Consider the following 25,648-nt stretch of genomic DNA (forward strand, 5'->3'; position numbering starts at 1 on the left):
CAAACGAGATTCAACCAACAATGGAAATAAATCTAGATAGAATTAATAAAAGGGCGAATGTCGCAAATGTAAACAAAACGGGTGAGAGATATTTTTTGCTGGACCAGCATAGGAAAATCAACCCTCACTCGGTTTGTTTACGCTTGCGACATTCGCCCTTTTGTTAATTCTATCTTCAAATAACTTCATCTTAAGTAAACTGGTTGAATCAACAGTTACTGTGAATTCTACACTGAGAAAACTTTTCGTATAGTTTCTATGTGTCCCACATATAGATTTTTGCAGTGTGCCCAGTACACGATCCTTGGGTTAAGTGATTTGTGAAGATGATCCTATCAAAAGATTTTGAAAATGTGAATAAAAAAGTGCATTTTCGGCTCATTTAGGTTCAACTGATTAAAATAGGTGACACTGCTTAACTCGTTCCTTACCCTATTTTGATTCAAATTTTTCGAACATAAGTTTTTTCAGGAAAATGTATGGGATGTCATGTCATCAGTTTGTCGGTTTATTGCATTAGCCACATTAACTGTTTAAATTTTAAACTTTTCCGAACTGGAACTTGACGGTACGTGTTTCTTTTTGTGAGAATTGAGACTTGCTCTTTTAGTGAATCGACGAACTACTGATCCCATTGATAAGGTTTTGGCTCGACGGATGCGTGGAATTTTTTTCTGTGAATGTATAAACCAACACGTGACTTGTATGACGCACCGCAGTGGTCGCAAGTATGTGATTTCCTCTTGCGATTATGTATTTGCAGATGCTGTGTTAATTGTGCTTTCAAGTGAAAACTTTTACCACATTCTGGGCATTTAAAATTCTTTTCCTTGGTATGTTTTGACATTTTATGATCATTAAGTAATCTGCCTGTGATGAAAGTTATGTGACATATGTCACACTCGAACGGTCGCTCTCCGGTGTGAGTTCTCAGGTGATATTTGAGAGTCTCTTTGGTGGCAAACTTTCGTTCACAGATATCACAAACGTGTGTTTGACCGTCGGATATGTGGAGCCTTTGGTGTCCCTGCAAGACAACGCGTGCCTTAAAGGATGCGTCGCAGAGCTCGCATTTAAATGGTCGCTCATCGTTGTGAATAGACATGTGCCGCGCAAGATCACTTCGAAATAGAAAATCTTTTCCACAAACCGGACACTGGTGCAGGAATTCCGAGTTGTGCCACCTCAGGTGCCTTGTAAGCAAATGTTGCATATGGAAATCTTTACCGCATACGTTACACGCAAACTTTTTTTCTGACGTGTGTTTAACGATTTTATGCTGCCGCAGTGTTCTGGCAGTACAAAGTTTACCACATATGTCACATTCGAAAGATTGCGTTGTGGTGTGCATTTTCATATGTTTCTCCAGACTTCCTTTCCACTGATATCCATTGCCGCAGATATCACATTTATACGAACGCTCCGAGCTGTGGAATTTCAGGTGGCTCTTCAAATGCTTCATTAAATGGTACTCTTTACCACAAATGTCACATTTGAAATCCTTTTCCGACGTATGTTTTAAAATACGGTGAATCTTCAGTGTTCGATTTGTCGAGAAAGTTTTACCGCATAAGTCGCATTTGAGCTTTTCAGAATTGGAACTTGACGGTAGGTGCTTCTTTTTGTGAAAATTGAGATTACGCTTGTAAGCGTATCGAGAACTACACTGGTCACATTTGTAAGGTTTTGGCTCAACGGATGTGGATGTGTGGATTTTTTTGTGATTGTGTAAACCACCACGCGACTTGTAGGATGCTCCACAGATGTCGCAAATGTATTTCGGTTGACTACCACTGCCGATCGGAGGGTGCACTTCCAAAGCGCGCGAGTTGCTGCAACGGAAAAGAAGTTAATCATTGAATTTTGATTATCTTTTTTTTTTAAATTAGATTAATTCCGAGAAGGTTAACGTGGGATTACGTTGGGCTGTCTTGTAAAAATTTGTTCAAGGCCAGCCATGCAAAATTGAAATTGAATCACACACCGACAGCCAACAAAAGTAGGAAATTTTTCAGATTTCAAAGGAAAAATCCGCTGTACTTTTACGTTTTCTTCGATTGTATAAATTTCACAAAAAAAAAACCGAAGTTAAATGTTTCAATTTAAAAACGAAAAATTCGCGACCATGGTTCCTTTGGGAAAGATGTCAAGTATATATTTTTCCACCTTACAGATTGTTGGTGAGACAGAAAAAATCCCCTCTTGGTCTTCCAGAGCTTCCGGAACATCCGATCAAGAAACATTGATGATCAAGGGCATCGAACTGCTTATGACACATTCCAATTCCAGCGTTACGGGACACAATTAGCATCCATTATTAACGTGTGAATCGCTTCCTGTTTCAGCAATTTTTTGGCAAATACCTTATAAAATAGTTGTTCAAAAAGTACTTTTTCTTCCACTAGAGTGCCAGGGATTTTGTTTTGTTTAGATTATAGTCACTTTAACCAGCTTTTGGGTCATTCGTGACTTCTGCGGGGTTGGGATTTGAACCCGGGCCCTCGGCGTGAGGCTGAGGTGTGAATGCTAACCACTACGCCTTGCCAGGGATTTCATGAAACAGAAACCGATCTGCGTAGTAGGGATAGTGTCCCGTAACGCTGGAATGGATCTTATCGCGTTGACGAAAGCAACCAAGTTTTGTAGATCATCCGACCTTAGGAAGAGACTTCTAACGGAAGACTTAACGCTGAACAACTCGGTTACTCTAGGGAAGGAAGACGCTCGAAGAAGTACAGAAGCCCCATTTTGTGCGACCAAAATTCGACTTCAGCATCCTCATGATTTGTTCAACATTTTCATGTGACAAAAGCAAAGATTCCACTGTCTTACGAGCTCGTCCTTGCAAAGATTTATTTAATCTCCTCAAATTGTCTCTATCTGACAGGTTAAACTCCTCTGTGGACATTCGGAACTCATTTTCAAAAATTATCCATTCCATAATGTCGCCATAAAACGAGTGCAAATCTTTCGATATTTCGAGTCTGGAGAGCACTGAAAGCTTGAGACAATAGTTGATTTACGCTAGAGTCGGAATTGGAAGCAATTTTTCCTTCTTCAGGCTCGTAACGCGGCAATTGCTCTGGTTGACAGGCTGGCTCAGATTCACTTAACCATTTCGTAACACGCTTTGATGCGCTCGTGCATGCGCTCGATTTTCTCGGGATGCTTCCACCTCTTGACTTGAACCATACTTTATATCGCTCACTTTCAGTTCACGTTCACGTTTCCTTTCCATATACTTCATCTTTTTCTGCTCCGTCTTCAGTGCCAGTTCTCGCTTGATCCGCAGTTCAGCTAATTGGTTTTCCACCAAAATCTTATACCTTTCAATTGAAGCACTCGGATCCTCTTTCTCGATTTATGCTTCCAACACCAGAACTCTGAGTTGGTTGCCAGCTTCGCCATCAATAGAAGAGCGACTTGCAATTGAACGCCTTGCAGCATAGGCAGCACCATTTGTTCGATGGGAACCAACCACTGATTGGCTCTCAGTTACATCCACATTTTGTGCAGGGACGGCTTTTTCAATGTTAGGCGGTAAATCTTTACTTTGCGAATCCTTGTCGTTAACTGGAGTACGATACATGTTGGGTAGTTTTTCTGCACGGTTTAACGTGAAATTTTCAAATCGCTTCGGAACCGCTCCTTTGTTTTCTCTATTTGAACGGCGTAACTGTGGTTCCATATAAACGGTTAGTTGGCATTCGAAGGACCAAAAATGTGGCACAGTTAGCAGCAGGACGAAGTATTCCCTTACCTGGGAGAGAAGGGCTAAAAATGTAGGCACGGGACAGTTCTTCAGGACAACGACTTCAAGGTTTCTTTTTCACAAAACCACGATTTTGTATTTTTTAGCAATTAACAATCTTACGTATCAACTAGTAATTTATTTTAAAACAATCTTAAGCAGAGCGAATTTACAACAAACCTATCTCAACGAAAGTGCTTGAAAAATTAGTGAAAATTTTCACCCCCGATTGCTTTGATTTGTTATTTTTCAAATCAAGCGGTAACCAGGGCTACGGGGTTTGGTACGTTTGTATTATTCGTGTGTTTAATATTGGCAACACTTTTGATTACTTTACTGATTACCTCTGACTACCAGTAATCAATCTCTTGTGATTACTATAAATTAATCATGATTACCAACGATTACTTAAGATTATCATTGATTACTCTACTGATTACCAGTGATTACCTAAATAATTCGTAAATGATTACAAAAGTAATCTCTGATTACTACGCACTTATACGCCTTACTGGAAACCCTTGTCCATATATGCTACGTGTATTTGTTATACGCGGAAAACCGCGTTTTAGAAATATCATGGTACCCGCGCTATCCACCTTTTCGTGTGCTTAATGGCGGATAGTGGGCGCAACTTTTGGAAAATATTTAAATGCTTTTGGCAACTTCGCTAACGTACGCTTGACAGTTTTGCAAGGGGAAAATGTCAGCTTGACGTGAGCAGAGTTGCCAAAAGCATGTTGTTTTTTCCGATAGTTGTACCCTAGGACAGGACGTGCCAAGTGTCAACCGCGACGTTGACCCAAAATTGACTCAATTTCTGATTGGCTGGAAGCGACGAGCAACCGTTGATTGGAAAATGTAACGCGGTATCGCTTTCAGTGTTGCTGACACTCATTAGTGGGAATACGACAATAAGTTATTATTTCCAAATTTTGATTTCTTTTGTATTCTGTAGTTCTATGCTTGGTTCACCATTAGTTTTGTTTGTACACGAATTTTAATTTTCAAAATGAAATGCAAAACATGATTTTGGTCTCATAAACTGTGGCGTATTCGGGAGCTGTTGTTCGGCAAACGAAAATATTCTTAAAATAATATGTGCAGGCAACAGTGGTGCAGAGTGTAACAAAGAATATTCAATCGAGATGGCGGTAATAATAAGAAGAAGAATAAGAAGCCAGTTGGCACGTCCTGTCCTATAAAACCAGAGAGGTTCACTGACATCACGGGAAAGTAGACATAGCTAGAAAGTTAAAAATTTCGCCAAATTGTTCACAGCCCGAGAATATACATATTCGTCCCATTGGTATACGATTTCAAAACTTACTAGTGAATCATCTGGTGTTTAGTCAAACCGTTCCGTGATTTATACGCTACACCGCAGATGTCGCACCGCTTCGGACGATGAGTGGCGCATATCGGAATGAAACCCTCTTTCCGCAGATATCGCATACGCTGTGCACTTTCGAGTGCTTCTTCGACTGCGCCATCTGCTGGTACTCTTTACTGCAAATGTCGAAAGAGTTTCAACTGCTCCGTCGTATATGCTTCTGGAATGAATGAATCTTCCGTGCTCGAACTGTCTTGAAAGTTGTACCGCATATCTCACACCTGAACAGCGGCGGTTTGTCGGATTTGTTCACATCCAAGCTTTCCTTCTGCATTCCAGCGATGGATCTTGACGGACAGTGTTTCTTTTTGTGAAGGTTGAGATTACACTTATAAGTGAATCGGCTTTTACACTTGTCACATTTGTACGGTTTTGGGTCAACGGATGTGGATGCGTGAGTTTCTTTGTGCCGTCGTATGCCATCACGTGACTTGTATGATGCACCACAGATGTCGCAAATATACGTTCGCCGCTCACCTGTGTGCCGACGAATATGCTCAAGGAGCGTATATTTACTCTTATAGACTTTTCCGCATAGCAGACACTTGTGTGAGCGGTCTGAGTTATGGTTGGGGTTATGTATTTTCAGATGCTTTGTTAATTGTCGTTTCATGTGAAAACTATTACCACACTCTGGACATTTAAAATTCTTTTCCTGCGTGTGTTGTGTGATTTTATGATCGTTAAGTGATCTGCGTTGGATGAAAGTTTTGTGACATATATCACACTCGTACGGACGCTCTCCGGTGTGAGTTTTCAAGTGAAGCGGGAGCCATCTTTTGTTGGTAAATTTTCGACCACAGATAACACAAGCGTATTTCAGATCGTCGGACACGTGGTGTTTCCGGTGTAACTGCAAACCGCTAAGTGTCGTTAAGGACGCATGGCAGAGGTCACATTCGAAAGACTGCGTTGTGGTGTGAACTTTCATATGTGACACAAGAGATGCTCTCCGTGTATATTCATTGCCGCAGATATTGCATTTAAACGAACGCACCGAGCTGTGCGAGCTGTGCCATTTCAGGTGCCTCTTCAACTGCTCCTTTGTGTGGTGTTCTTTACCGCATATGTCGCATATGAAATTCTTTTCCGTCGTATGTTTTATAATATGGTGATCCTTCAGTGTTCGATTTGACATGTAAGTTTTACTGCATATTTCACATTTGAACAGCGGTTTGTCGGATATGTTGGAGCTTGGCGGTAAGTGCTTTTTCTTTTTGTGTAAATCGCGACTACGCTTAAGAACGAATCGAGAACTACACTGGTCACATTTGTAAGGTTTAGGCTCAGCATACGTGTGAATGTTTTTGTGACGCTTTAAGCTAGAACGTAACATGTATGATGCTCCACAGATGTCGCAAATGTGCTTCGGTTTACTGTCACTACCAGAAGGAGGATCCGCTTCCAAAGCGTGCAAGTTGCTGCAACAGAAGAGAATTGAGAAGAGATTGATAGATTGGTGGGATTATTTCGTCCACTTTCAGATGAAACTACTGTCTTACCTGAACTACTGCGAAAATACGTGTAATAGCAACAAAAAGGTAATCTATCGTTTTATTCGTTTATAACGGATATGCAACTAATATCGATAGCAAACAATTTTTTGTAAGTTGTGCATTTGTTATTGTATTTAACTTGTAAAAAGTTGCACAAATAACATATTGGAGCTAGGTATCGGAATTGAAACTCTGGCTTTAAATATTGAACGTTTATTAAAGCTTCCGAACAGGATGAAAGTTGGAATTGGAATGAAAAAATCTACATTGTGATTTCTGATGTCGATATGCTGATGCTTCCCTGATTGTCTTCGAAGATTATCACTGGATCCTTTGCATCTTTTAATTGTAGATCTTCGCGTATGCCAGATAACCAAATTGCCTCAGAAACAGCCGAGCTAAGTGCTCAGTGCTAACCCCGCTTCGCTAGACGATGTTGCAATGGTGGTTTGCTTCTTGCTGGACCAAGATACCGTGGATCCCCGTTCGTTTGACCATTTTTAATCTGATCACTTTTTAATTTGAACCCCGCCTGTTTGCACCACGTGCAAATTAAAAATGGTTTAAATGTCATTCTCAACATGACATCACTTGTTTATACATACAATGCATATAAAAACGATTTGTTTATACTGACCTAGCGTGTTTAATCGGTTTCGCATTTAGTTTTCCTAACGATTAAGATAGAAATCCGATCGGAAAATGTAATATCCGCCCTTGCAACTGCCAACTAAAACAAACCACCAAACAATAACAAAGAGCAGGGCGGCCAGTTTACACAGGTTTCAACATATTTCTAGATAGAATTAACAAAAGGGCGAATGTCGCAAATGTAAACAAAACGAGTGAGTTACTTTTTGCTGGACCAGCATAGGAAAATCAACCCTCACTCGGATTGTTTACGCTTGCGACATTCGCCCTTTTGTTAATTCTATCTTCATTTCGGGTTACCAGTTGTAGCATATTCTTTCAGTGTACCAAGGCGAGAAAAAACACTACTTAACTAAAATGCGTTTAACGTGTGAAAAAGAAGAATAATAAAGCAGTTTTTGTTGCTACTTTTTGATTCCCTACATTGATTACATTGACATCGTTAGAGCATCCGTAACGGTGCGCTGCTAAACCCAATTTAGCAGCTCTCTGTCATCACTCTGTACCGTACCGGTCGCTGCTAAACGCGCTGCTAAAATAGTAACCGGGCTTTCGGGAAGCAGCGCGTGCACAAATTTAGCAACCCGATAACAGCGCTGGAGAAGGCTGCTATCCCACCCAAAGAATTATCAAATGCGGATTATTATTGAAAATTGTGGATCAAATGATTATTAAAAACTGCGGTTCGGGGTATATTGTTGTTGTTGTTAATGCAAGTATTGCTTTCGGATAGCAATCTGTATGAACCTTACAGACTCAGAAACTACTGAACGGATCGACGTGAAAATTTGCATGCATTTGTGATCGGGAAAAGTTCTTATGATGGCTTGAGAACCCACCCAGTGGAAGCGGGAGAGGGGGGGCTTCTCATGCAAATGAAACAGACATTTCTGCATAACTTGGGAACTGATCAAGCAAATGGAACTAGATTTAGCATGTGGAAATTTTTGGAGCCAGATTTTTTTCTATTATGGTTCGTGACCCCTCTCTCTTCTGAAAGGGGGGAGGGCTCTCGTACAAATGAAACATAAATTTCTGCATAACTTGAGAACTAATCAAGCAAATAAAACCAAATTTGGCATATGGAGGTGTTTGAAGGCAAGAAATGTTTCTATGGTGGCTCGAGTCCCCTCCCCCATCTGGAAGAGAGGGCTATCATAGAAATGAAACACATCACGGCCACAAGAACGCCCTCATCACCACCAGGCACCAGTGACGAAATCCTTGGTAAAGTGCGCAGCGTTCGAAGGTAGTGGATTTCGGACGAAACGTAGAGGAAGAGCGAGCGTGAACCTGATCAGCTAAGATAGCTATCCATCAACGATACACCGAACTAGAAAGAGATGTTAACCGAGATTGTAGGTGAGCAGAGCCTGGACTAACTCTCTAGCCGAACAACGAGAAACCGCTACCGCCAATGGTGATATCCGTTTGTTGTACAAATCGCTCTACATTTGAAAACCCGAATTTTTAACCCAAACAATAAATTCGTACTACTGGCTGTATGCCTGCGAAACGTGATGCGTCTCAGCGGAGACAACACAAAACCTGTAGTTGTTTATTAGTCGTTACCTACAATAAATCATTTAACGGCCGATAGCCACAAAAATTCGGGGAAGTATGGGGAAACGGATCGGACACACCATGAAGAAAGGAGTGAACGAAATCTGCAGAGAAGCACCTTACTGGATTGCGCAAGGACAGTGTAGAGGGTCGGTCGAGAGTGGAGATCTTTGATTTCATCCTTTTATTCTACCGGACCGGCGGACACAAACACATAAGTAAGGTGACAATTTTTTCATTCCCAGTAGCCGCAATTCAACGATCCCGACATCTCTGGGAGCTCGGGCATTCATCCTTTTTTCAGTAACCTTCTGTTTGAGTTCAGCCGCTAAACGAAATAAGCGTTGGCAGCTTGGTTGACAGCTTCTCTACGTCCTTCACAATGCGCATGAATAATGCATGAGTCCGAAAGAGGTCGCGGAATTACTCGGCACTGTATGTAGGATTGTTCGAGAAGTAATCGTCCTTCCGACCGATCGATTCGGTCGTCTTTCAGTTCGTTCCCTCGCGTACGTACCATTTCCGCCGCTTCCATACCTGTTACTTGTGTCCGCCTCATTATGTCTAAATGGTCAATTATTTAAATTTATGATTGATTTTCATTGGTTTACAAATTGGTTCCAAAACAGCTGTATGGTTTTTACCGGTACGGAATATGACAACTAAAATAACAGCCGCGATAGTAACGACCGGTACGAAAACGAGTGACTAAAAATATAGCAGCGCTGTTCAGTCACCAGAGCAACTAAAATACTAGCGCACCGTTACGGATGCTCTTAGAAGTAAGCAGCTTATCACGTACGGCTTGTTGACTGCTCTGCAGTACCGCACAAGTTCAGCAACCTCGGGCGGTGGTATTTCGTCCTTGTCCCCTGGAAAGTAGGCGGACGCAACGACTATCTCCTGCTTCCGTCTAGTCGCCGGGACTACCACCGTAATGGCAACGACGTCGCGTTGGATGAATTCTGTAATTGGAGAAAATGTTATTCTCTTATTTAACAGAATGGCAGTCCTTGGCTTGGACTGTGTATTACAATAGATCAACTTACCATTAGCGCCGGATAGACCGAGGATCGTGGTATCGTTGATCCATGGCTCCTGGATCAGAGCAGCTGTGTGAATGCAGCGAAAGCTGCTCATTTGGAGGCAGGATTGCCGTTTTCAGCTTAATCCAGTACTGCATCGAGCCTTGGCGAACGGGTACCAGCAGCGTTTTCGCTGAGTTGAGCGGCTGGGTCGCTCACACCGGCAGGCTTCGGTTGCCGCAGGCGACAGGCCACAGATGTCCGACCCGCACTTAACGGCGGATTGAGCCTCTGAGGTCTGCTATCGACTGGTGATTGCTGCGTACGCGTCTTGCGAGGTTTTCGCGGCGCTCGCCTAGTCTTCGCAGGATTGCATTGTTTAGGTGGCGGCGGGGCACTTCCAGTGGGAAGTTCCGCACTTTCCACCCTCAACGTTGCAGGATTGCATTGTCTTGGTGGTGGCGGGGCGCTCCCAGAAGGGAGTTCCGCTCGTACCTTCCTCGACTTTGCAGCAGACTGTTGCGCCTGTGTTGATCAGACCCCTGCCAACCTGTCGCATGCGTGCTTTGCCAAACATAAAATTTAGCGTAAAGCGCTGCTCAGTGATCTGACTTGCTGACTTTTGGTCAACCTCCATTAACAGTTCCACGGTATTTCCACGCACAATGCGACGGCGTATCTGCCACGCTTGCGTTGAAAAGCCGTCGTTCTGATTCTGGAGGAATCTCAAAATTTTCTCGTCCGTGGTACCGACACTGTCCTGGAAGTACCCTATGAAGGTGTGAGCCTTCGGCAGGTCCTTCGTGTCGTAGGCCCGTAGTTGTGCTCCTTCCCATGGTACGAGAGTAGATGCCGTTTGCTCCAGCCATTTGACCGTGTTCTGGTCAGAGCAAGCCAGTATCAAGTAGCCGTTCTTGAACTGGCAGCTCCTTAACTTGGGTCTAATGGCTGGAGTCTCCTGGTCAGCTATTTGATCCAGAAGAACGGCGCGGACAGTCTGGAGCTGATCCGTAGTGATCAGGGAAACGGGATAATCAGCTGTAGTTATGGCTACACTGAAAGCATCCACCATTTCCCTGTAGGTGCACCCCGAGGATGGTTTTGGTGCCGAAGGACCCGCGCAGGCTCGACTGCGTGGTCTCTTTTTAGTGGAACCTTTGCTGCTGATGTTCGTCGACGCCGTATCAGCGGATCGTTGCCTTTTGGTAACGACAAGGTCCCACTGGCTAGGCTGGCCGGCCGGCAGAAGGGCAAGTTCCTCCGCTTCGTCCTTTGAGTAGCCCTTGCTCCGATACCACTTCTGCCGTCGCCGTTGCGCATTGGAGAGACGCTTGGCTACAACTCCGGAAGTCCCATGTTGCCCCTTGACTTCAGGTAGCGTGACCGGATCGGGAAGGTTATCCGCGTCGCTCTCCGTATTCCCTGTTGGTGAATTCAGGATTAGAGATGAAGCCGAGAGTCCTCCTTCCAGCGACATGCTGTCGAGGTTAAAGTCCTCTTCCATCCCTGTATCCATTACTTCGCCAGTATTGTCCGTGCCGATCGGACTGCGCACTTCCGGTCTACCGTCGTGCGCCACCTCTACACCTACTCCGGTGTTTATCACCAACTCTTGGGGGTCGTTGGTTGCCCCATCAATTATTGTTTCAAGGTTGTCCATGGCGATGGTTGTACTCTGCTGGGGAGAAAATCAACGGTTCTTTACCAGCTTGGAACAGAGGGAGCAATATACTGTACAGGGTGCTCTGGTACCATGCAGGCTCCGTTCGACCTTGGGAAACTTTATTAGACCCCCCCAAGCATTCATCCCTAGGCACGGGTCGCGTTACACCGAGGATTGGGGTCCTCCTCCGCACTTTGCTCAGAATGTAGCATGCTCCTTGACTACTTGCTACATTGAGAGCAAAAGATTTTTACAAGATTTGCCGCGGAAGAGACTCGATGTGCAGTTCCGGATGGATCCACCATAAACTTACCATGGAGCCATCCGGAGCTGCACGCCGAGCGACAAATCTCAACACTCCTCCTTTATCCTGGCTTGTGACAGACAGCTCGGGTCCCGATCCAATTTCCCCATTACTTGTTCACTCTTTTTAGGGAGCCACCCGTGGCGGTTCATCAGCGAAGGTCCGTCACTGGCGGGGTTACGTCGCCTTTCCAGGGGTGTAATTCCTATTAGGAGGCACAGGTCCGTATAGGGCGGTAGGTTGTCAGAATTTCTCCATGATAGTGTACGGCAAACCCTTAAAACAAAGTGTTTCTGTACGCGTTCGATTTGTTTTATCCAATTATCGTAGAAGGGATCCCAAATAGCGCAGGCTGACGCCAAAATTGACCGCACCAGCGAGCAATACAAGGTCCGCAAGGTACCAGGGTCTTCGAACTCCTTGCCAATTCTCATGATCAGTCCGAGTTGTCGATTAGCCTTGCTGATAATCATGGAATAATGTTGCCTAAATGTCAGTTGAGCATCCAAGACTACTCCAAGATCGGTGACTACATCGCAGCGTTGCAGAAGTATTCCATCAATGCGATAGTCATGCACCATAGGCTGCTTTTTACGATGAAACTTAGCGACATGTAATTTCTGGAGCACCAGTCTGCTGCGAATGAATCAATCAGCGCTTGAAGACTATTGCAATAATTGCGAGTTTCGATACGCTGAAAGATCTTAGTATCATCTGCGTACAACAATCGTGTGCCACGAGGTAATAGTTTAGTAGCATCGTTAATAAACAATGAAAACAGTAAGGGTCCCAGTATGCTGCCTTGAGGGACCCCAGAATTGTTGCTGAACCAGCCAGATTGAGATGCACCCAACTTTACAGCAATTTTTCGATTGCGTAAGTAGGATTTAAACCATGCTACCATTGCCGCAGAAGCTCCGAGTTTATCACATTTTGCACAAAGTAATCCATGATCGACACGATCAAAAGCAGCTTTTAGGTCTGTATAGATAGCATCTATTTGGAAACTCTGTTCCATCCCACGCAGGCAAAATGAGGTAAATTCCATTAAATTTGTAGTTACAGACCTGCCAGGGAAGAATCCGTGTTGTGCAGTGGAAATATAGTTTTTTACGGTGAACATCAAATGGTTGTAAATAATAGCTTCGAACACTTTCTAGCAAGCGCGCAAACAGGAAATCCCACGATATTGTTCAACATTACGTTTGTCGCCCTTTTTAAACACCGGAAACATGAAAGACTCTTTCCACCCAGATAACACAAGATCGTAATAGAAAGTTCACATTAAATCGTTTTCATGTCAATTTAACATTGGAATTGCATAATGATTAGAGTATGTCAAAACAAAGTGAACAATAAGTTGTTTTGCAGTCGTGCGTCTTCATATACAATTCATGACTGTGAATTATAAAGCAGTATAGATTATTGCAATATTTAGTTATATCTCAATCATATATTCCGGAGTATTAAGTTGCGTGTTATAAAAACCGCTGTATAAAATGCAAGATATAATTAAAAATAATCGTCAAAATTTTCGCACGTATATTGCCTCCACTTTGGTACATATATGCTCTTATCTGACGTGAAATATAACTTTTTCGTTCAGATATGATGTCGTGTTTCTCAGTTGCAATCGAGATATACAAACCAAATGGTTTACTGGGCAGCTGCAAGGGAACTGTTGATAATGCAAAGAAAGGTTGAAAATGGAGGCAAGCGGTGATTTTAGAGTTTCATAACAATTTTTCAGAAGTGCAGCGGGAATGCCATCGGGTCCGGGACAATACGACTGTTTTAAATTGACGATAGCATTAGCAACTTCCTCGTCCGAAATTGTAAAGATGCCTGCAGTGAACATGTTGCTAGGGACATGTACGAGGGCTGTAGCGATCTCGTCTGTCGAAGCACATACAGGATTGAAGACGCTTGCTAAATGCTCAGCAAATAACTCACATTTGGCGCTATCGGTAGTAGCTTCATTATGCCGCAGATACATACTAGATGGAAGCCCGTCTTCTTTGCGCTTCGAGTTTACGAACTTCCAAAAGCATTTTGGATTTGAGCGCAGGTTGCGTTCAGTCTTACGTACATAATCTCTATGGAGTCTTCTGCTTAGTGTTTTGTACGCTCTGCTTGCTGTGATAAACCGACATCGAGTAGCAGGATTCCTATTTTTTTGGTAGGCACGAAGTGCTGATTTCCGAGAACGGTTGAGTCGAGTAAGTAGTCTATTTCCCCAGATAGGCTTAGGACGCGGACGAACTCTGGGGACATGTTGAAGAATTAACTCTTGAATTTTGGCGTTAAATTCTGAAACAGCTTCATGGAACAGCATGGATAGCCGCCCAATCGAATTCTCTCAAAGCTGAGTTGATTGCATCATAGTTGCCACGCCGAAAGTCAAAACTGTTAGAATCGAATTCTTCAATGAAATGAGCTTTGAACGCTTATTAAAGCTTCCGAACAGGATAAAAGTTGGAATTGGTACTAAAAAATCTAAATTGTGATTTCTATAACAAACACGGAACCTAGCAGAGTTGTTACAGTTTTATCGCAACCTATTAGCCGAATGTTGCTGTGTTAACAAGAATTAACAACAGTTCACTGGTGCAACTAAGTAAATGAAATGTCCATAGTCTATTCTGGGATAAAAGCGTCCGTAGAGCTCTTGTGTGATTTTATACTAACAGAATGTAATGTAATGTATTTAATGAGTCAAAATAGTATAAACTTACCTGAAACTATCAGCTTTGCCATTTTCATCAGCTGCTACAGCAGGAGCCGTTTCTGTTCTTACTCCATCAATGATGTCTATTGCAGTAGATGCTTTTATCACAACTGATGTATCATCCTTGGGGGTCGCAGGCAGTGTAGTTTCACAGGAGTATCCGTTAATTTCTATTGGTTCACCTTTTACATCTAGGACATCGGTTATAATAAGTTCTTCGACTTTTATCGTAGTGGATTCTTCCAATTTTATGGAAGTGGAATTTTCCTTTTCGTTTTGCATTCTCGCAATCACTATACCTAACAATGCACGTCTAAAAGCACCGTTAATGGTGGAAATGGAAGACAATAAACTTCGGATTTCGCTAACATCGAAAAACTTGCTTTTACTTTCGGATGTACCTAATCTAATAAATGTAATAAAACCGATAAAACCAAATTAAATCGCGTTCCGGTAAACAAATTGTCAGCAGAAACCAGCAGCCAGACAGAACACAGAACACAGAAGGCACAGACACAGAAGAAACAAAAACATAGCGTAGGTACACGCCAAACGAGATTTACCAGCCATGGAAATAACCTAATCAACTGTGAATAGATTGAAAAGCCGCAAAAGGGGGTATGCACAAATGGTGTCACTTCGGACTACATCACAGACCATACAAGGGCACAGAAGCGACAGGATACACAAAAACCGCTACATTTTCAAACGGAACGGACGGAACGGAAATTTTAGTACTTTGATTATTTGGAAATCTTTACCGTAAATGTCGCATTTGAAATTGTTTTCCGTAGTGTTGTGTAGCCAGCACTAAATTGGACATCCGAAAAAACGGCAGAGTTCGCTATGACGTGAAAGTTTTACTGCATAAGTCACATTTGAATACTTGAATGTTTTGCGCCAGTATAGACTATCATTTAACTTGTATGATGCACCACAGATGTCGCAAAAAATGTGCTAGCCCACCTAACATGTCGATGTATGTGGATGTGCTCAGCGAGCGTATAAATATTTATCCTTATAGACTTTTCCGCATATCAGACACTTGTGAACGATCCGGGTTATGCTTGAGAATATTCTTAGGGTTATGTACTTTCAGATGCTGTCTCAAATGTGCCTTCAAGAAAAAACTTTTACCACATTCTGGACATTTCAACTTCTTTTCCTGCGTGTGCTTTGTGATTTTATGGTCCTTAAGATCACCGTGTCTGATGAAAGTTTTGTGACATATGTCACACTCGAACGGTCGCTCTCCGGTGTGAGTTCTCAAGTGATCGGTAAGATTATATTTGCTGGCAAAATTTCGATCACAGATATCACAAGCATGTTTCCGCCGCTCGTGGGGTTCTCGATCGTCGGGCATGATGTGGCGTTTTCCGTGACTCTTCAGGCCACTGGGTCTCTTAAAGGATGCGCCACAGAGGTCGCATTCGAACGGTCGCTCATCGCTGTGTATAACCATATGACACGCTAACTCATCGTGAAATACAAAATCTTTTCCACAAATCGGACACCGGTGGAGGCGTTCCGTGGTGTGCCTTTTCTGGTGACTTGTAAGCAATTTTTTCATGGGGAAATCTTTTCCGCAAACGTTACACGCGAATTTGTTTTCTGACGTGTGTTTTATAATTTTATGCTGCTGTAGTGTTCTGGGTGTCTTACAAACTTTACCACATGTATCACATTCAAAAGATTGCGTCGCAATGTGAATTTGCATATGCGTCGCAAGATTGTTTTTCGTCTTGTAGGCACTGCCGCAGATATCGCATTTAAACGAATGAACCGAAGTGTGCAATCTCAGGTGCCACTTCAGCTGTTTCATTAAGTGGTACTCTTTACCACAAATGTCGCATTTGAAATTCTTTTCCGTCGTGTGTTGTACAATATGGTGATCCTTCAGTGTTCGTTTTGACTTGAAAGTTTTACTGCACAAGTCACATTTGAACAGTGGTTTGTCGGATTGGTTCTTATCCAAGCTTTCCAAGTGCTTTGTCTTTTTGTGATAATTAAGATTACCTTTTTGAGTGAATCGAATATTACACTGGTCACATTTGTATGTTTTTCGCTCAACGGATGTGTGGATTTTTTTGTGAAAGTGTAAACCACCATGTGATTTGTATGATGCACCGCAGATGTCGCAAGTGTGTTTCCGTTGACTGCCACTGCCAGTACGAGGCTTCGCTTCCAAAGCGTGCGAGTTGCTGCAACAGAAGAGAAGCGATTGATAGACTGGTGGGATAAAAACGTCCGCTTTGAAGTGAAGCTAGCTAGCCGAGTATCGCAAGTCGATTATTGAATTTTGATTATCTAACGTAGAAAAGCTATAAGCACTCTGAAACAGAAATAAATAGTTTTTATGCTCGCTGTTCCGGCGGTTACGATACAAAGAAAACCATTGCACTGACCTTAGCAACGTATGTATTTCAGTACAAGCAAGATTCAGTTTTCAGTGTCGCTATTGTGTAAACCGCATGAATTTAGCCGTCAGATGTAGGTTATAACTGGCCGGTGTTAAATCGGACCGGACCAAGTCGCAAAACTTTAAAAAAAATGAGTTAATGACAGCAAACGATCAAGAATTTTCTAGGCTACATTTTACATTTTACTCTAATCTGACTACATAAATATTGCAAACAGCCAGAGTTATGAGATGATTCCGAACGATCGATAAATTAAAACCATCCACCACCATCCACATCAAAGTTTTGTCACTTGGTTCGGTCTGACTTAACACCGACCAACTGTAACTGTTGATTGCATGTTTAGTTTAAGCACTGACGAACTGACATGACACTTAGAAGAAAATTCTATGAAAACCATCGTCCTACACATTTTGCCTGCACACTAGCACCTTCTGTTATGCATGTTGCGAAGTAGCTTGCATTTGCAGGGTTTTATACTGTAAACTCAAAGCAACACTCGCGCGCCGCCATACGTGTGGACATGTTACGAAACATGCTTTTTTGAAAAATGAATGGTTTTTGATTGGATGATGGAATTAACGCGATGACTCGGCTGTTTGTCTGGTGATGTACGTTAGTAGCTGCTAAAACGAAAGTGGCGCCTTTAAAACCGCTGTCGATCCCTCGCTTGGAACTGCAAGCAGAGGTCTTGGGAACCCGCTTGATGTCACACCGTCGAAGTGAAGCAATGCGTTCTGTGGAGTGATTCCGCAACGGTTCTATCATGGCTACGTACCGATCATCGACAGTACAAGCCCTACGTGGCTTGTCGTATTGGGGAACTGCTAAGTGCTATCCACCACGGATTGGCACAGTGGCGATGGGTTCCCAGCAAGTTGAAGTGCGTGGTATGCCAGATACGAAGATCTTCTTGCGAAAGATGCTGAAAGGATCGACGACGAAGCAAAAGTGAGGTTACTTCTTCGGCGGTTGGGCACAAACGAGTACTACAGGTATGCCAGCTATATTTTACCCAGTGCTCCGAAGGATTTTACCTTCTAAGAAACGGTGTCGAAGTTGAAGGGACTTTTCGGCACGAAGGAGTCCACCGTCAAGAAACGTTACAGCACCCTCACCGTCAGCAAGGCAGCGACAGAGGATTATGTTTCTTTTGCCTGTCGTGTCAATAAAATATGCCTGGAGTTTGAGCTATCCAAGCTCTCAGAACAACAACAACGACGTCACCCTTGAAGCTCTGATGGAGGAATGCCAGAGAATGATCAACTTAAAAAGCGAGACAGCGATGATCGAAGAGCTCATCGGTCAGGTTCAAGTTATCAAAGGAAATCCGCAGCGCCGTAAGCCGTTTAGGAAACGGCCCAGAGAACCACAGAAGCCATCAACATCAGAGGGAGAAAGGAAAACTCTAGCTACTCCTTGCTGGAACTGTGGTGTGATGCACTTTTCAAAGTACTGCAGCTTCAAGAGTCACAGGTGTGCCAACTGCAATCAGTTTAGTCACAAGGAAGGATATTGTTCAAGTGCAAAGCGATCCAGTAAGCCATCAAAACAACCACGTCGTTTCTCTACCAAGACCGCACTGCAACCCCCTGGAGTTAAAACTGCGCCAGGCGCTTTCCAGCAGTTGATGGATACAGTGTTGGCAGGTCTTCCATGTACTGCAGGCTACATCGACGACGTCATCGTGAGTGGCAAAAACGCTGGCGAACATAAGCGCAATCTTCTAGCAGTGCTACAGCGAATCGAAGAGTTTGGATTCACAATACGTCCGGAAAAATGCTCTTTCGGTCAACAGCAAATCCGGTATTTGGGTAATCTGTTAGATCGTCATGGCCTCAGGCCAGATTCAGCAAAGATTAAAGCAATCGAGAACTTGCCACCACCGAAAGACATCACGGGAGTTCGCTCATTCCTAGGAGCCATCAATTACTACCGAAAATTCATTCCGAATATGCGATCCCTCAGGTTCCCGCTAGACCAGCTCCTCAAAAACACATCTACGTTCGTGTGGACACGCGAAAGTCAACAGGCGTTTGACAAATTCAAACAGATTCTGTCATCCGAGCTGCTTCTAGCACATTATGATCCCACGCAAGAAATCATTGTTGCGGCAGATGCGTCATCCATCGGCATCGGGGCAACAATCAGCCACAAGTACCCTGATGGCCACGTGAAGGTGATTCAGCATGCTTCTCGGGCACTCACACCGGTGGAGCAGCGCTATTCTCAAATCGATCGAGAAAGACTGGCAATAATCTACGCAGTGACGAAATTCCATAAATTCATTTTCGGGAGACGATTCCGACTTCAAACCGACCATGCGTCACTGCTGAGGATTTTCGGGTCCAAAAAGGAGATTCCGATCTGAACTGCAAATCGCCTCCAGCGGTGGGCTTTATCGCTCCTCTCCTACGACTTCTTGATTGAGCACGTTTCGACCGATAAATTCGGCAATGCTGACGTGCTGTCGCGGCTCATCGATCAGCACACCAAACCAGATGAAGATGTCATCGTTGCCTGTAGCACCTTAGAGGAAGAGTTAAGGTTAGTAGCTGTAGATAGTACTAATCAACTGCCCCTCAGTTTCAGCATGATTGAGAAAGCGACGGCATCTGACCCGTTGCTTCGGAAGGTTCACCGTTTCATTATTAATGGCTGGCCCAAATCTAAATCTGAAATCAGCGATCCGAAGATGCTTCGATTCTTCAACCGTCAGGAGGCCCTGTCGGTAGTTCAAGGCAGTGTGATGTTCGGCGACAGACTGGTAATACCGGTCACTTTTCGCAGGCGGAGTCTCAACCAGCTACACAAGGGCATACAGCGAATGAAGGCCATCGCACGTAGCTTCGTGCACTGGCCAGGAATGGACGACGAGATCGTGAGTTTCATCAAGGGTTGTCGATACTGTGCGGCTGCAGCACGGTCTCCACCGAAGGCAGAACTTGAGAAATAGTGTCCCACAACGACCTTCTCATCATCGATGCGCACACCAAGTGGCCGGAAATTTTCCCCACTCGTCAGATAACTTCAAAGGCTACAATCAACCTCGTGCGCACGCTGTTCGCCAATAAGGGGATGCCGGAGCTTCTCGTGACAGACAACGGTACGCAATTCAAAAGTGCGGAATTCAGCGAGTTCTGCTGCGAAAACGGTATTCGTCATATGACAACGGTTCCTTTTCATCCACAACCGAACGGTCAAGCCGAACGATTTGTGGACACCTTTAAAAGGGCAGTTAAGAAAATTCAGGAGGGAGAAGGTTCGGTCAAGCTTGCACTGGACATTTTCCTTCTGACTTACCGTTCCACACCAGATCCCAACGTTCCAGGTAGGAAGTCACCAGCAGAGGCGATGTACAATCGACCGCTAAGAACATCGTTAGATCTTCTACGACCACCGTCAATTCCTGAACAGCAACTGAACCGCCAGGGTTCTTCCAAAGCACGGTCGCTCAATCCAAAGGATTCCGTGTATGCTAAAATTTCTGCCAACAATAAGTGGTCGTGGCTCCCTAGAACGGTAGTAGAGAGGATCGGCACAGTGATGTACAACATCTGGATGGACAATGGGAAGCTGGTCAGATCTCATCTCAATCAGCTCAGACAGCGAGATGCTCCTAGAACAACAGCGAAGGCGCAGGCGAAACAACGTATTCCACTCAGCATCTTGCTCAACGAGTGGAAACTATCTATGCCCGCATTAGCAACACCCCTGATAACCCGATTGTCAGAAACGGAAGTCCTGGAGCAATCACGGTCCACGATAGTTCCAGCATCACCCGCTACACCTGCGAGTGGCCTTTCAACATCAGCGTCTTCACCTTCGACGGCCTTCGAGTCTGCGGCTGATAGTTCACCGGCAGTACAACTACCTCGGCGCTCTTCTCGAACCAGAAGACCACCGCAACGGTTCCAGCCGTACCTTCGGTACTAGGAGGGAGATGTTGGGTCAACTGGCAACCCTAAACAGATTTGCCACCAGGGCTGTCCAGCGACAGTTCCGCCTGTCACTCGGTTGATGTCACTGTGACAGCGGTAGACGTTATTATTCCATTCGACACAGTTAATGTGAGCACATGTTTTTATCTAAAGTAATTATATTTTATTTGTAACCGTCAAGTACATGAGTAGACTAATCTCAAGTTTTTAGTCTTGACCTTGAAATGCGGTCATACATATATATGAATACTAGCTGACCCGACAAACTTCGTATTGCCACAAATTAACCTGTGTTGTACATAAATCATGAATCTCGGATGATCTTTATCACTTCTCGAGTTTTGCAAGTCCCCCAGTGGGCGGCGCTTCCGACGGCGGGTCACCGGCAACACTCGCGACCGTCTCGTCCTGAATGATCTAGTGTTACTATAGATAGTTTTTGTGGTCTTGTTATTGATTAATGTTTTATGGAAGAGTCTCGAATTTCTCGAGTAGGATTAGTTTTTGAGTTTCGCAAAAATTTCTGTTTTATTTGTATGAGAGTCCATATCCCCCTACCACAGGGGTGAGAGATCTCTAACTATCATAAAATAAATTCAAGACTCAAAAATCTCCTACATGCTAAATTTGGTTCCATTTGCTTGATTAGTACTCAAATTATAAGGAAATTTGTATTTCATTTGTATGGAAGCCCACCCTCTTAAAAGGGAAAGGGGTCGTAATACACCACAGAAAAAAAATTCTGCCATCTAAAACTCTCACATGCCAAATTTGGTTCCATTTACTTGATTAGTTCTAAAGTTATGAGCAAATTTGTATTTCGTTTGAATGGGAGCCCCCCCCCCCCTCCTAAAAAGGTAAGAAGTCCTAATTCATCATGGGAAAAATGGTTGCCTCCAAAAACACCCACATGCCAAATGTTGTTCTATTTGCTTGATTAGTTCTCGAGTTAGGAGGAAATTTGTATTTCATTTGTACAGGAGCCCCCCCTCTTAGAGTGGGGAGGGGTCCTAATTCACCGTAGAAAATTTTCTTGCCCTCGAAAACCTTCACATGCCAAAGTTGGTTCCATTTGCTTGATTAGTTCTCGAGTTATGGGGAAATTTGTATTTCATTTGTATTGGAGCCCCCCCTCCTAATGTGGGAAGAGGTCCTAATTCATCACAGAAAAAATTCTTGCCTCCAAAAACACCTACATGCCAAATTTGGTTCCATTTGCTGGATTAGTTCTCGAGTTATGAGGAAATTTGTATCTCGTTTGTACAGGACCCCCCCTCCTAAAGTGGGGAGGGGTCCCAATTCATCATTGAAAAAAAAATTGTCTCCAAAAACACACACATGCCAAATTTGGTTCAATTCGCTTGATTAGTTCTCGAGTTATGAGGAAATTTGTATTTCATTTGTACAGGAGCCCCTCCTCTTAAAGTGGAGAGGGGTCCTAATTCACCATAGAAAATTTTCTTGCTCTCGAAAACCTTCACATGCCAAATTTGGTTGCATTTGCTTGATTAGTTCTCGAGTTATGAGGAAATTTGTATGGAAGTCCCCCCTCTTAAAGGGGAGAGGAGTTATAATTCCTCTTATAAAGAGGGGAGGGGTCTCAATTCACCATAGAATAAATTCTTGTCACCAAAAAAAACACCCACATGCCAAATGTTGTTCTATTTGCTTGATTAGTTCTCGAGTTAGGAGGAAATTTGTATTTCATTTGTACAGGAGCCCCCCCTCTTAGAGTGGGGAGGGGTCCTAATTCACCGTAGAAAATTTTCTTGCCCTCGAAAACCTTCACATGCCAAAGTTGGTTCCATTTGCTTGATTAGTTCTCGAGTTATGAGGAAATTTGTATGGCAGCCCCCCCTCTTAAAGGAGAGAGGAGTTACAATTCCTCTTATAAAGAGGGAGGGGTCTCAATTTACCATAGAATAAATTCTTGTCACCGAAAACACCCACATGCCAAATTTGGTTCTATTTGCTTGATTAGTTCTCGAGTTATGAGGAAATTTGTATTTCATTTGTATAGGAGCTCCCCCTCCTAAAGTGGGGAGAGGTTCTTATTCATCATAGAAAACATTCTTGCCTCCAAAAACACCTGCATGCCAAATTTGGTTCCATTTGCTGGATTAGCTCTCGAGTTATAAGGAAATTTGTATTTCGTTTGTATAGGAGCCCCCCCCCCTCTTAAAGTGGGGAGGGGTCCCAATTCATCATAGAAAAAAATTTTGTCTTCAAAAACACACACATGCCAAATTTGGTTCCATTTGCTTGATTAGTTCTCGAGTTATGAGGAAATTGGTATTTCATTTGTACAGGAGCCCCCCCTCTTAAAGTGAGGAGGGGTCCTAATTCAACATAGAAAATTTTCTTGCCCTCGAAAACCTTCACATGCCAAATTTGGTTCCATTTGCTTGATTAGTTCTCGAGTTATGAGGAAATTGGTATGGAAACCCCCCCTCTTAAAGGGGAGAGGAGTTATAATTCCCCTTATAAAGAGGAGAGGGGTCTCAAATTACCCTAGAATAAATTCTTGTCACCGAAAACACCCACATGCCAAATTTGGTTCTATTTGCTTAATTAGTTCTCGAATTATGCAGAAATTTGTGTTTCATTTGTATGGGAGCCCCCCCTCTTAGTGGGGGGAGGGGTCTCTAACCATCACTAAAACCTTTCCTGGCCCTAAAAACCTCTACATGCAAATTTTCACGCCGATTGGTTCAGTAGTTTTTGATTCTATAAGGAACACAAAACAGACAGACAGACAGACAGACAGACAGACAGACAGACAGACAGACAGAAATCCTTCTTTATAGGTATAGATTTTTTGAAACGATGGTCCTACAATTGATTAAGGGACGGTAGGGGAAAGAAATGAAAATTTTTGGTGAAGGAGGGGAAAGTCGTCCTGAAAGTAAAAAGTAGTTAGATTAAAACTTCTCGTTCGGTGGTAATCTGCAATTGATCAAAGCGGCACAATATCGATAACCCAACCAAACGCGTCGCTGTTCTTGCGAAGTGGATTTTGCGGTCTCCTTTTGTCCAGCGCCTCTATGGTTCAAAGGTACAAGTACCAGCGAACCACATGCCCTGGCGGGTGTTGTGGGTTCGAATCCGGTTATAATCTCAGATTACAGCTTGGTTCGACTCATGCACCTTCCAGCATTGGACAAAAGGTAGGAGTCAAAATGACTACTTGTCAAGCGTAGCTACCAATACCCCCCCCCTTCCTTTCCGCTCTTCCCCTCCTTCACCAAAAATTTTCATTTCTTTCCCCTACCGTCCCTTCATCAATTGTAGAACCATCGTTTCAAAAAATATTCAAGTACATGAGTTTTACTCAATATTTATCACCTCGTCCACAGTTACAAAATTTTGCAACCCGAAGAGTACTGGCCAAAGCTTTAATACGGCCAGAAGAAGAGCTCGTGCTATGTAGTCCAAGAACATCTTATTCCGGACAAGGTTATAGAATTCAATCGCTTCTCTAAGTGGCAACGTCTTTCAATAGCTGTAGCGTACGTCGGCACGTACACCGTTTTATTGACAACCTAAAATGTTGACTTCGGGGAGAGGAGCCGAACCTACACCTAACACAGGATGAGCTGAAGAAAGCGAAGAACAGTTTGATGCGGATGATACAGTGGGTCCGAAGGAATGATCACATTGTCAACGGGACGAATAGAACCAGCGAAGTCTAGCAGTCTGTTCAAGAAGTCACCTACCGTGGATGAGTTCGGAGTGCTACGGATTGATGGCAGAATTGGAGCTGCCCCGCATGCTCAATTCAACACAAGTTATCCAGTGATCCTCCCGAGGAAACATCTGGTTACCGAGCTGTTCGTGGACAACTACCACCGTGTGCTTCGTTACGCTAATTTAGAAACAGTGGTAAATGCAATTCTCCAACATTGCCCCATTCCTCGGTTGCGGACAATGGTGCAGCAGGTTGCAACCGCGTGTCGGTGGTGCCAATTGATACAAGCGAAACCAAATTTTCCAAGAATGACCCCACTTTCACAAGCTCGATTAGCGTCGTTCACTTAAACTGGCAGTGATTTATTTGAACCGCTAATGGTAAAAGTGGGGAGAAGCCCCGCGAAGCGTTGGATCTGCCTGTTTACCTGTTTGACTACTTGCGCCATCCACGTTTTGGTTGCATACTGACTCTCTCTCTCTCCGCCTTCTCTGGGCGGAGCGTGGCAGAGAATGGTACGATCGATAAAAACTGCCATGGAAACTGCGTACAACAATAATAGCAAGCTGGAAGATGAAGGATTGGCGACACTGCTCGTCGCGGCTGAAACAATCGTCAACAGGCGGCCACTTACCTACTTGCCTCTAGATGCTGCTCAAAGAGAAGCTCTTACTCCGAACCACTTCCTGTTAGGGAGTTCCAATGGTGTGCGCCAACCCACGACAACATTCACTGACTCTGCGTTGGCGCTCAAAAGCTGCTGGTACCAAATTCAGCACCAGCTCGACATCTTCTGGAAGCGATGGATCCGGGAATATCTGCCGATGGAGGATGATGGTTTTTAAAGGATTTTCTTCTATGTGTCTTGTCAGCACTGACGAACTGATGACTCACAAGGTCTTGCAAGCAAACGACCACTTGATGCTTACAAGCGAGCGATCGCTGATGTCAAACAGCAGATCGATGTACAAAGGTACGGGAGCAGATCTATGCAAAATCCAGTTTCTTTCACCGGAAATCTGTAT

At 43.7% G+C, this 25,648-nt stretch overlaps 3 protein-coding genes across 3 annotated transcripts; 1 reads left to right on the forward strand and 2 right to left on the reverse strand.

Annotated features, from left to right (window-relative positions):
* Window positions 1–312: 312 nt before the first annotated feature.
* LOC128736204 (zinc finger protein 664-like) lies at window positions 313–15,045 on the reverse strand. Its single transcript, XM_053830686.1, has 2 exons — window positions 14,582–15,045; window positions 313–1,832 (listed from the first exon to the last, which is right to left on the reverse strand). The coding sequence occupies exons 1-2, from the start codon at window positions 14,854–14,856 to the stop codon at window positions 623–625; spliced, it is 1,485 nt and encodes a 494-aa protein (XP_053686661.1). The 5' UTR covers window positions 14,857–15,045; the 3' UTR covers window positions 313–622.
* A 547-nt stretch (window positions 15,046–15,592) lies between these two features.
* On the reverse strand, window positions 15,593–16,036 carry LOC128746372 (gastrula zinc finger protein XlCGF9.1-like). The gene has a single exon (XM_053843426.1). The coding sequence runs from the start codon at window positions 16,034–16,036 to the stop codon at window positions 15,593–15,595; it is 444 nt and encodes a 147-aa protein (XP_053699401.1).
* Window positions 16,037–20,072: 4,036 nt separating this feature from the next.
* LOC128746374 (uncharacterized protein K02A2.6-like) lies at window positions 20,073–20,930 on the forward strand. Its single transcript, XM_053843427.1, has one exon. The coding sequence runs from the start codon at window positions 20,073–20,075 to the stop codon at window positions 20,928–20,930; it is 858 nt and encodes a 285-aa protein (XP_053699402.1).
* Window positions 20,931–25,648: the final 4,718 nt, after the last annotated feature.

This window comes from Sabethes cyaneus, chromosome 1, assembly GCF_943734655.1.
Source record: "Sabethes cyaneus chromosome 1, idSabCyanKW18_F2, whole genome shotgun sequence".
Lineage (NCBI taxonomy): Eukaryota > Metazoa > Arthropoda > Insecta > Diptera > Culicidae > Sabethes > Sabethes cyaneus.